Source organism: Hyperolius riggenbachi, chromosome 4 (assembly GCF_040937935.1).
Source record: "Hyperolius riggenbachi isolate aHypRig1 chromosome 4, aHypRig1.pri, whole genome shotgun sequence".
Taxonomy (NCBI): domain Eukaryota; kingdom Metazoa; phylum Chordata; class Amphibia; order Anura; family Hyperoliidae; genus Hyperolius; species Hyperolius riggenbachi.
In genome coordinates this window covers 376582782-376594528 of record NC_090649.1, presented here as the reverse complement: position 1 = coordinate 376594528, position 11747 = coordinate 376582782, and the positions used below count along the sequence as shown (strand labels likewise).

Sequence of the window (11747 nt, the reverse complement as noted above, 5' to 3'; positions counted from 1 at the left end):
TATAAAAACATGTGCCATTTTAATGCCTCAGAGGCCTGGGACCCACTAGCAGAGCTTTTCTAAGCGCTTGTGATTTGAAAAGCTCTTGCTAATGTCATTATTTTGGGGATTTAAAAAAAAAAAAAAAAATCACATCCCTCAAATGGAATCACATACAGAGCATTTCAATAGCAAGAGCTTTTCAAATCACAAGCACTTACAAAAAGCTTAGACAAGCTCTGCTAGTGGGTTCCAGGCCTTAGGGCTCTTTCACATTAGGGCAGACTTTCTGCGTTAACGCAAACGGAAGCCGTTTGCGTTAACCAAGGTAAGATGAAAGTCCATAGACTTTCATTTTACCTTTCACACTCGACGCTGCGTTTCGATGCGTTGCGGTTCCGACGCACCCGGGCGCAGTTTTTCATCCAACGCACCCGCGAGCCGGCGTTTTCCGTCGGGTTTAATTACCAGCTACCGCCGCTGATTGTGTCGCACCGCAGATACCCGACACGCCGCAGGCAGACAACGCGTGCAGGAGAACGGCTCCTGTTCGCGTTGTCTGATGTGAAAGAGCCCTTAGAGCCGGTTCTCATGAATGTCTGTAAATGACCGCTGTGTGACATTTGTCGTTTAAGTACTATTTATTCAAATGAACTGACAGTGATTGGTACCGTTGTTTACTGTCGCTTATCATCATCTACAGAAATGCTACATTTTGATCCAGATTTTTCCCATTGTCTCCTTTTTTCCCGATATAGCTACGCAATGCCAGATGATATTTTTAAAATGTTAAAGCAATCCCGAGCCGAAGCTCGGGTTTAAAATAAGATACGGAGTTGAAGAGAGTGAAGTCTCAGGATCCTATTAAGGCTTCCCTCTGTGGTCCAATTGCCCCATAGCTGAGCGCGGCCCCCCTCCACATCGGGGCAGCGCAGCTCATCTTCGTGCAGCATGGCCGCGCGGCTCCAGCTTACTGTGCATGGGCGGGCTAATCTCCACAAAGAGGAGCTGCGCAGCCCCAGTATGATTAACGACTGCTTTGTCACTAATCTTCTGGGGGCCACACTCAGTGATGGGGGACATCAGAGCAGGGAGGGAAGCCTCAATAGATTCTGAGGCTTCCCTCTCTTTAGGTAAGTATCTCATTTTGTACCCAAACTTCGGCTCTAATCGCCATCATGATGATGGATAAGGCCAGTCTTTTGCATAGTTTGTTTGAAATGCTAAAATTCAAGAGGGCATCCAAACTTTCTACGCTGCAAAGTTTTAAGACCTTTCAAAACACTGGTGAAGATCCTTGATGACGAGATTCAAATAATTCCAGCTTGCATACAAATTATATGCAAGTTGGAAAATACCAATTATATACACTTCCTGCTGACTTCGATTGGCCCAATTCCAAGCAAACAATGTGCATGCAAGTCAGAATTATTAGCATCATTGGCCATCTTAGAGAGGATGATAAATCTGCCTGCACACAGCTGGCGGAGGATGTATACCTGAAACAATGGAGCCTGCATTGCTTTCCCCTGCCCATAGCAACACACCAACTACAGTAGAGAAGGAAAGATGCTGGTAGCTGTGCTGACAATTCAGCTAATGTAGCAAAAATAATTTAAAAACATAACAAATGCATTCATGATTAATTTACTCAGAATCACAGACCTTCCCAATCATCAGTGGGCATTGTTCTGCCACTACTATACAGATCAAAGTCATGGGGTTCTATGGGAACAGAATTGATTTCAAGTCTTCTCGGCGGTCTTCTCAGATGCAAACATGCAGTTAACTTTTTCCCTCTGAAGTTCTGCTGTGAATAGCACCTTCCAGAGAGCAAACCCACCACAATTAGCTCAGCGACTGTATAAAAATTTTATATACATTCTTAGCACTCCTGTTTGGGGTTATTGTTCTGCATCACTATTATTCCTCTTGGACAGATTTGGATCCATACTGCTGCCTTCATATAAAATCTTCTGTTTAATGCCATCTTGCACTATTCTCTGCTGTATCCTTCGTTTTGCATTGTTGTATCTACAGTAAAACCTAAAATTAAAATAAAAAAACACGAGCAAGTTATCAAAACAAGTTGCAATTACTGACAAAATGTATGTAATTTACAGACAGCTTTTGTTTCCCTGCATTTCCAGTTGTACGCACACTAGATGAAACTTGGCTAAGGTGGTCAATAATGACCACCTCTGTTGAGAATCTTGCATGAAATATGTATAGGCCTCAGAGCTTGAGCTGTGTAAACCTCCCCGTGCTCACAGAACAGAGTGATGTGGCCAACACCAAGGTACAAAAACCACAGGGAGGTACACTTTAACAAAACCACATAAGAAAAATTAAAACAATGCACACTGAGGGTCCACACACTTGGTGTAGTGGAGTGCACACGCAGCCCAGAGGAGACAGAGGGATCAGCGTGCTTCTGAGCCGCTTGCTTTGCGCCGGCCAGAAGTGAAGAGGGGAGGACATACTGCACACACAGGGTGCAGTATGTCCGGGTGAGGGGTCAAGCAAGTCGCCGGACACCGGGATGTATATTACACTAACGGCAGCAGATGGAGTAGCGGATGGTATGTACTTTTAACCCCCCACACACTGCAGCAATCATTTTTTTCAGTTCTGGTATCCTTTAAGGGACAGTAATGGCCAGCTACAGTCGGAGACCATTGCGCTCTTCTCGCCAGAAGCAGTTGCATGGTGTGGTGTACAACAGGTCTGCACGGCACTTTCACTAGCAGGTAAGAGCTCAATCCTGGTGGGCGGCACAAAAACTTATTCTCTCTTAGGACATGGCCTGTATGAATACTTTAATGGCATAAAGCACAGTCTCCCTCTTATGTGTTTTCTTAATCCATGCAATGGGTTAGGTTTTTATAAACCAGTAAAGTGAATTGTCACAATACCAGTATGTCATGTTTAGTATACACCCCTGCATCACATGTGAGTAAAAAAAATAAATCCTAAGATCTTACCAAACACTCATATTGGTAAGAATAAACCCTCCAACAGCCACATCAAAAGAGCGTTTCACCCTACCTATAAAAGAGAACAAAAAAAACAAAAAAAAAAGTATGTTAGTGTTGGCAAACTGAGCAGTAAATACAGTGCATCCGGAAAGTATTCACAGCCCATCACTTTTTCTAAATTTTGTTATGCGACAGCCTTATTCCACAATTAATTAAAAAAAATTCCTCAGAATTCTACACACAACACCCCCTAATGTCAACGTGAAAAAAAAGTTTACTTGAAGTTTTGGCAAGTTAATTTAATCCATTTTGAAATAAGGTAGTAACTTAACAAAATGAGGAAAAGGTGATGCGCCTGAATACTACCCGGATGCACTGTATATTCAGAAAATGTAGCTTTCAGAAGAACTTTCACAATGCACTGACATCCTTGTACATGTACCTTGTACATAAAAAGTACAAAAAAAAGCCTTAAAAAAAAAAATGGTGTTGGACCAGGCTGAAAAAAGCACTTAGTACAATTATTCTCCTTGTGTTGACATATTTCAGGGGGAAAAAAATCATTTTCACAGAGGGTGCACACTGGATACACAGGTGGTGAGACTTCATACTAGGCATCCTTACCGCTCTATCATCTTCTTAGAGGACTTTGTTGAGATTCTCAGGGCCTGGTTTATTAAGCTGCGCTGCTACAGCGCAAGCTAAATGACATCAGCACAAGCTAAATCCAGGGCTGCGTGGTAGTGCTGCTTAGCGTGTGCTCCTAAATAACCTGCAGCCGCTACTATTTTGCGGCCTCTTCTTGCATGCTCCGTGAGATGTGAAGTATCGCGACTGCAATACATCAGTAGCGAGGCCGCCACTACATTACTTAAAGTAGTAGCGGCCACACTGGTGAAGTATCGTGGTGGCGATCCTTTAAATCTCAATGCAAGGAGCGGTCACAAAATAGTAGTGGGCGCAGGTCTGCCCAGGACCCTCTGGAAGTTTGCAACCGTGTCCCTACTCGTGCATGAGCATGGCTGTGCTACACCTATGTTCATACACTGCAGTTAGCGGGGCCGTGATAACATATCAGACAAGCACTTTGTCGGATATCTTCCGGGTTTCTGTGCACAACAACGGTAGGGGTGAGGAAGACACTGGAAGCCCCTGGAACAGGGGTCAGGAACTTTTTTGGCTGAGAGAGCCATAAACGCCACATATTTTAAAATGTATTTCCATGAGAGCCATGCAATATGTTTCAAACTGGGACAGTACGCAAGCGCAGCAGAGGGCTCATGTCCCTGTTGCCATGGTGATGTGTATACAGTTGATCCGTCGGGCAGCGGAAGTGTGAGAGACGTCTTCAGCTTCAGCAGCAATTTCCCCAAGAGCTGGACAGAAGAAATACCGACTAACAGCTTGTACAATTAGCTAGCTGACTTGGGGGTTGATTCACTTTGTAGGACGAGATCCCCACACTTTGATTGGCCCAATAGGCTGGCTGTCGCTTGACAGGCATCCTATTGGGCCAAAGTGTGGGGATCTCGTCCTACAAAGTCACTGAACCTGACAGGGTCCAGGGTGGGACAATTGAAGCAGCTATTCATTTTGGGTGGAGTGTGAGTAAGTTAGTAGTGTATGCTACAGCAGTAGCATGCCTACTTTGAAAATTTTACTTGCGCTGCCACACTAAGCTGTGCTGCTTGAGCAGTGTAGCTTAGTGAATCAACCCCTACTGATTTGTCTGTGAGCCAGATGTATCCATCAAAAGAGCCACATCTAGCTCCCGAGCCATAGGTTCCCTACCCCTGCCATGGAGGATCCACAAGCTTTCCTCTGTGTAGGTAAGTATATCTTTATTGTTAGCTTACACCTCAGGGCCTGTTTCCACTAGCCACTGCGCGTGGCTGCGAAACGCGCGGGGGCACGAATCCCAGAAGCCGTGCCATGTACAGCTATGGGATTCGCAGGCTCCCGCACGGAAACTGACGGCAATGTCGGCCGAATCGCTAAGGTAAGTGATTTGGCTGGCGGCGCTATTGGTTCCTATGGCGGAGTTTTCCAGCGCGATTCGCCTGCGGGGAAACTCTGCGGATTCAGCCCGGTTTCCGCACTAATGGAAACGGCCCGTTTAGGTATACTTTTAACGTAAAGTGGTAGCTGCAGAAGTGTAACCAGACCATAACTTTACAATACAATGTTCTCCCCAAGCTCTTTTAGCCGGGTGCTCCACGGCTCACTTCCTCCTCTGCCGTAAGCAGAATTGTGCAGAGAAGCGGCGGCCCTGTATTCTCTCATCTCACCTCGCCCAGCTACTTTTTCATGCCACACAGCTGAAAATATTTCTGGGAAGAACACTGCAATATCTGTTGTTAGGATCCATAAGACTATGTATATCCAAGGGACCGTCACAGGAACTGATATGTCCTACAACACATTTCAATGGTGATACCTCATTTTTAAGGGTAGCTGAGTATAACTTACTTGTTGCAAGAAAATATCCAGTTCCAAACAGCAAAGACCCAACAGAACCATACAGCAGAGACTCGCGTGCACATGGTGTCTTTTGTATCCACAATTTGAAAGACTGCGGGAAGAATACAGCGGATGGTTAAAGCCCCAGTTCACTCTACTGGATTTTTTATTTACGTCATATTTTATTCACAGTCAATAAACTTGCATGTTACCATGCGGATAACAGACAATGGCCTCAATTCACCAGAGAAGAGTTAGTAAGCAATAAACGGTCGGTATTTTATCTCATGCGGTATTTTAACACTTTGTTTGCAATTCACCACTGTGCAAGGGTTAAAATACCGACCTTTTATCTCTTACTAACTCTCCTCTGGTGAATTCAGGCCTATGAGTCCTTAGTTGGTTGGAGACAGGTGTTCGGAAGAAACTGTGGAAAATGGTTTTGACTGTTAAAAAGAGTGTCAGAGGCAGATAATGTAATTACAAGAATTTGTAGAAACTAAAAAGCAAACTGGCAGCCCCATGAAACAACAGAGGATGCAACCTGGTCGGAGGTGGGGGGCAGTTCTCTCATTGGTGCTGTGGTGGCAATGATCACCTCTCTATTTGCTTTCATTAGTAGTCATCAAACTGTTCCCCTCCTCCGCATACATTTAAAAGAGCCATGAGATCAAATGGTGTGAGTGAGGTATTGCCGATAGTAGCCGCTATGATGCTTCACTGCTGTTCCTGCCCTGTAGAGGATAGAATAGCCACTACGATCCTTCATCGCTGTCCCGCTACTTTTTTATCCACTACAAGGTAGCAGAACTCTAGTCGCTATTATGATGCTCTGCACCGTGGCTCCAATGTAGCAGAACTTCCCCATTGCTATGGCTGTGCCCTAAATTACCTACTTTGCCCTCCCCTGCTTACAAGTCTCTGACGCTACAGTTGTCTTTGGTAGGTTTTTGGGGCGTACATGTAAAAAAGGCACCTGTTAAAAGGGTGCCTGAGATAGCCGCTAGAATATCGGTAAAATGACTGATATTTTACTTAATTAAGATAGTAGAATAACTGTAATCTTTACCAATATTTTGCTATGACTTAACCTAACCCTATTCTGACATGGAACCCTCCCTGTACTGATGCCTAACCCTAAGACCCCCTAGTGGTCCAGCCAACCGAGTCAGGGCTGTGGAGTCGGTACAAAAATCAACTGGCTCCAAAGTTTATGAAACTACTCCACTGCAGAGGTCAGCACAAGTTATGCTTAAGGAAGGCCAAATGTAAATTTTGTAGTGGGCAGCTCTCGGCTTCTTAGCTACACCACTAAAAAGGACATAGTGCATAAGGCTAGATTTACACTAGACCTAAAAACGAACAGTTTTCCAGAGCTAAGTGGACAGGTTGACGGATTCCATGTTAATAATTCCTTTTTTGTATAGCGCTTTTCTCCTGTCGGACTCAAAGCGCTTGCGAGGCAGCCACTAGAGTGCACTCGGTAGGCATTAGCAGCGTTAGGGAGTCTCGACCAAAAAACTCCTTACTGAATAGGTGCTGGCTTACTGAACAGGCAGAGCCAAGATTCGAACCCAGGTCTCCTGTGTCAGAGGCAGGGCCCTTAACCATTACACTATCCAGCCACCAGTTATCTATAAGATCCATTGAGACAAGTACGTTCTTAACATATCAATTGTCTTACAGAAGCGGAATTCGAACTCAGTCCTGCACAATTTTTCTGGTCACCATACACTACATATGCCAATGGACACAAAGTTCTCATCAGTTCTTTCAATGGAAATAGGACATAGTGATTAAATAGGAATGATTTGATGGTAGAATAAAATAATAATAGAAATATATATAATAAAAAAAAAACCTAGACACCTCCCATAATCAGGTCTCCCTTGCAGTCTGTTGTCAAAAACACATGCTACAGCGCACATAACAGATGCAAAAGGCATGCATGTACAGACACGGCAGATCCATTAACAATGTACATCGGATCTGCTATGACTGAAAATGTTGCCAATCTGTTTTAGCTATAATAAGACAATGTTGTTTAAAGTAAACCTGAAGCGTTAATAAAAAAAAAAAAAAGAAGAAATAAGTTATATATTTACGTCAGTAGGGGGGAGGCCTCTTATATGTTCTAGATGCTCCAATACTTCACCTCCACTGGCCACAACTCTTTTCCTCTTCGTGGCTATACTCCTGTGTATGAGCGAAGCCACACAGCATAGGCTCTGCCTGCGCTGGTGCGTGGAGAGGAACACGGCCAAAGCAATCTTCAGGTTTAATGTTAAAGACTGTTTAGAGAGTCCCAGCACAGGAAGGGCAAAGGAAGACTGGGGAAGCCTCTATCCAGAGGCTCTCCCATACTACAGGTATTTAACTTTTTTTTTTTAATGACTACAGATTAACTTTATAGGAAAGCTGTAGGAAAAAAGTGCCCAATTTGGGTACTTATCTCGGGAGAGCCTTCCCCCATCCTCCTCCACCCCACCCATTCCAGCACTACCCCAAGAACAAAAACTGTCGACCGGCTTGCTGACAGCTCACGCAGTAGCATAGACCCGCTCAGGCTTTGGCGGAAAAATCTGTGCATCTGCACACAGACCTGATAGGGATATATATATATAGGCCCCGATTCATCATTGTCTTTGAGATAACTTTTTCCAGTTTGTTAAATTACCAAATTCGAAGTTTATCGATTTCTAGTTGTATTCATCAAGGTTTTTCCGCATTCGGTTTGAATTCGATAAAATATTGATAACCATTCGGTAACGTGTCGATATTTCCATTTTACAGCGGTAATTTAACACAAGGCCATAAGATTCCCATGGAATTGTGGGTAAAAGGCAGTCCTTTGAACACTACATAGCAACATTCTGAATAGGGCTTAAAGTGAACCAAAAACGAAGCATCCTCATGTATTTTACCATATATATCAGTGGGAAAATTAAAGAAAACACCTACCCTGCTTTCTGTTTCATTATTTACTGTTCAGATTGCTTCTTATCAGCCCAGATAAAATCCCCGACTGAGCATTCAGTCTGGCTTTGCTATAATGGCTCAGCTATAATGATTCCTGAGCAGAGCTACAAGGGGGCAGGCTTGGGCTTGAAAAGACAGCACAGAAGACAGACTCAGCTATAAAGATTCCTGAACAAAGCCAGACTGAATGCTCAGTCAGGGATTTTATCAGGGCTGATTAGAAGCAAGCTGAACAGTAAATAATGAAACAGAGAGCAGGGTAGGTGTTTTCTCTAATGTTCCCACTGATATATATGGTAAAATACATGAAGATGCTTCGTCTCTGGTTCACTTTCACACCTGGACCAGGATTCTGGAAGTGGCTTGGGACAATTCCACAAGGTCGCCAGCTTGACAGGAGCCTTTTCTAAAAAAAAAAAAAAATATAGTGCAGCTAGCAAATTAGTTAACCCTGGCACTGCCTGTGTTCTCTTACAAGATGATTCAAGAGAAATGCAGATGTCCTGTTATAGCAAATAAATCTATTCTCTTGCAAATTGATATGGTTCTAGACCTTATTCTTGCCATTCTGCGCCTTTGAATCACTCTCAGCTAAAAACCACTTAAAATGGCTCCATCTTCTCTGTCACCAATGATCTGACAGGAATAACGACAGAGCAGTGAAGGAGATAACTAATCCTCAATGTAACGCTAAACCACGCCCACTTTCATGAATTGCACTTTCTTCCGTTTTATCGCATCATTACCGAATGATTACCGAATGCTCGCTAACAGCTGTAGATAACTTTGATGAATCCTGAAATCAACTTATCGAGTTCGGAATTTTACCGAGCTGTCGGTAATTGAATTGATAAGTCTTGATGAATCGAGGCCATAGTCCTGAAAGATGGACAGTGGGAAACGGCTCCCAAAGAGGGACTGTCCCTCCAAAAGAGGGACAGTTGGGAGTTATGTATAGCTGAGATGGCTTTAGTAACCACAAGTGAACGTTTTCTGAAAGAAAAATTTTTTTTTCACTTACCTGGGGTTCTCCAAGCCCCCTGCAGCCGTCCTGTGCCCTCGCAGCTCCTCGAGTGTCCTCCGGTCCCCCGCCACGGCTTAGTTTTGTTTTCGGCCCCTCCAACAAAGCATCCTCTTCGCCTTCCCCGCTGTCATGCGCAGGCGCAGTACACTTGTGCCTGCGCATGACGGCAGGGAAGGCGAAGAAGAGGATGCGTTGCCGCCCGGGAGCGAAAACAAAACTAAGCCGTGGCGGAGGACACTCGAGGAGCTGCGAGGGCACATGATGGCTGGAGGGGGCTTGGGGAACTCCAGATAAGTGAAACTTTTTTTCTTTCAGAGTTAGGGCTCGTTTCCACTAGCGCGGAAACCGGGCCGAATCCGCAGTTTCCCTGCAGGCAAATCGCTTGGGGAAACTCTGCCATAGGACACAATGGCGCCGCCGGCCGAATCGCTTACCTTAGCGATTCGGCCGACATTGCCATCAGTTTCCGTGCGGGAAGCTGCGAATTCCATACCCATGCATGGCACGGCTAATGGGATTCGTCAGAGTTCCCGCAGACCAGGAAGCTTACCTTAGTGATTCGGCCGACATTGCCATCAGTTTACGTGCGGGAGGCTGCAAACCACATAGCCATGCATGGCACGGCTAATGGGATTCGTCAGCGTTCCCGCAGACCAGGAAGTGTTGCCGCGCGCGGCACTGCTGGAAACGGGCCCTTAAGGTTCACCTTAAAGTATGCCTGACTCAGGGAAAAGCATACTGAATGAAACTCATGGTGGGCTAGATTAACTACTGAGTGGCCTAATGCAGCTCGTTGTCCTTGGGGTCCCTACTGCACTTGTCCTTTTACCTACCTGGATAAGCTCTTTCGCTGCACGTGCAATTTGGATTTTCGCCTGAGCAGTAAGGGGTAAGTTACAAGAGTATTGTACTGAAGGATCTTGCTGAACTGAGCACAGGAGTGAGCAGCATCAGGATACCTTTGAGGAGGTAATCTAGGCCACCATGGATTTCAGCCTTTGTTGTTTTGTTTTGTTTTTGTTCTCAGCCCAGGGTTACTTTGAAGCAAATTAGAACTAACATTTATTTCACTTCTGCCATGTTTTGCACTGCATACTTAAAGCAAACCGGAGAGGTTTGCGATGCACAAATTTAAATACCTATCACTGGAGGGGGAAGCTTCTGGGTCCTCCAGAGGCTTTCCTATGTCCTCCACCACGCTGTTCCAGATCCCACCCCTGAGCTTCAGCGGAAAGAAAACAAGTGTATATAGAGATAGATATATTTTCTTCTAAAAATGTATTTGATTGGCTCTAAACTTTATTCCCATCCTTTAAATTTGATATATTACTAATTTTAATATGTTAATTTGAAGGAAAATGGACCAGGATAGACAGGACCAGTGTGGTTTGAATTATAAAACAACATATTTTTCTTATGAAATCTTTATGGTATGCATGATTAGGGGTGTGATTAGGGGTGTGATCAGGGGTGTGGCAGGGGCATGGCTTAAGTGTCCCTCTTTCTCCTCTCAAAAAGTTGGGAGGTATGGCTATGGTTTAACGCAGTGTTTCTCAAACCTGTCCTTGTGACTCCCAAACAGGTGCATGTTCTGCAGACAACCTCACCCATGCACAGGTGGGGTAATTCGTGGCTCAGCTAGGTGGATTCCATGTAGATTAGACACTAATTACCCCACCTGTGCATAGGTGAGATGTTTGCAAAACAAGCACTGTTGGGGAGTCACAGGGAAAGGTTTGAGAAACACTGGTATAATATTCCCAGTGGCAGCCAGTGCTTTGCTAACTTGCTGTTGGAATGCTTGGGGTTAATACTACAGAGCTCAACACGTGTAGGAAAGCAGCTGGTGACGTCACACACACACACGAACTTCACACACAGATGGCTTCCTGTTCGGTACGTTACGAATGCAGCACGGAAACCACAGTAATCTGTATGAAATATGCGTCCCCTACCTTCTCTTTCGGTGGCCCATCTTCTTTATCATCCATGTTGGTTGGCAAGAGGCTGACGACCTTCAACTAATCCGCCCGCCGTAAACCATAGAGATGAGATGAAGCCTAGAGCGGTGTTAGCCGAACTGACAGCACTCTCTTGGATCGAAACCTCTGCTGCTACTAACAAAGCGGCGCCTTCTGTCTCCCTCCTGGTATACTACAACCATAGGCTTTCATAATCATCTCATCATACTCGTACAATAGCGCGATCTTCATTTATATCGCCACTTTATTGTTCTCCAATAATATGTGATAAAAAAAATATGTCAGGTACTTTTAGAATCCAATATTTTTTTTGTAGGTTTTCATTGTACATTTATCACTGCTTTA

At 44.6% G+C, this 11747-nt stretch overlaps 1 protein-coding gene across 1 annotated transcript; it reads right to left on the bottom strand.

The window, feature by feature from the left end:
• Positions 1 to 1610: 1610 nt before the first annotated feature.
• On the bottom strand, positions 1611 to 11455 carry COX20 (cytochrome c oxidase assembly factor COX20). Its single transcript, XM_068232058.1, has 4 exons — positions 11376 to 11455; positions 5427 to 5529; positions 2964 to 3027; positions 1611 to 2025 (listed from the first exon to the last, which is right to left on the bottom strand). Exons 1-4 carry the CDS (start codon positions 11409 to 11411, stop codon positions 1884 to 1886), a joined length of 345 nt encoding a protein of 114 aa, XP_068088159.1. The 5' UTR covers positions 11412 to 11455; the 3' UTR covers positions 1611 to 1883.
• Between the last annotated feature and the right edge of the window lie 292 nt (positions 11456 to 11747).

Excerpts from the sequence above, each read along its gene's own strand:
- COX20 (XM_068232058.1), bottom strand. The coding sequence starts at position 11,411 with ATGGATGATAAAGAAGATGGGCCACCGAAAGAGAAG. Across the intron at positions 5,530-11,375 it reads ATGGGCCACCGAAAGAGAAG|TCTTTCAAATTGTGGATACA; the intron begins GTAGGGGACGCA and ends TTCTTCCCGCAG. Across the intron at positions 3,028-5,426 it reads TGGATATTTTCTTGCAACAA|GTAGGGTGAAACGCTCTTTT; the intron begins GTAAGTTATACT and ends TCTCTTTTATAG.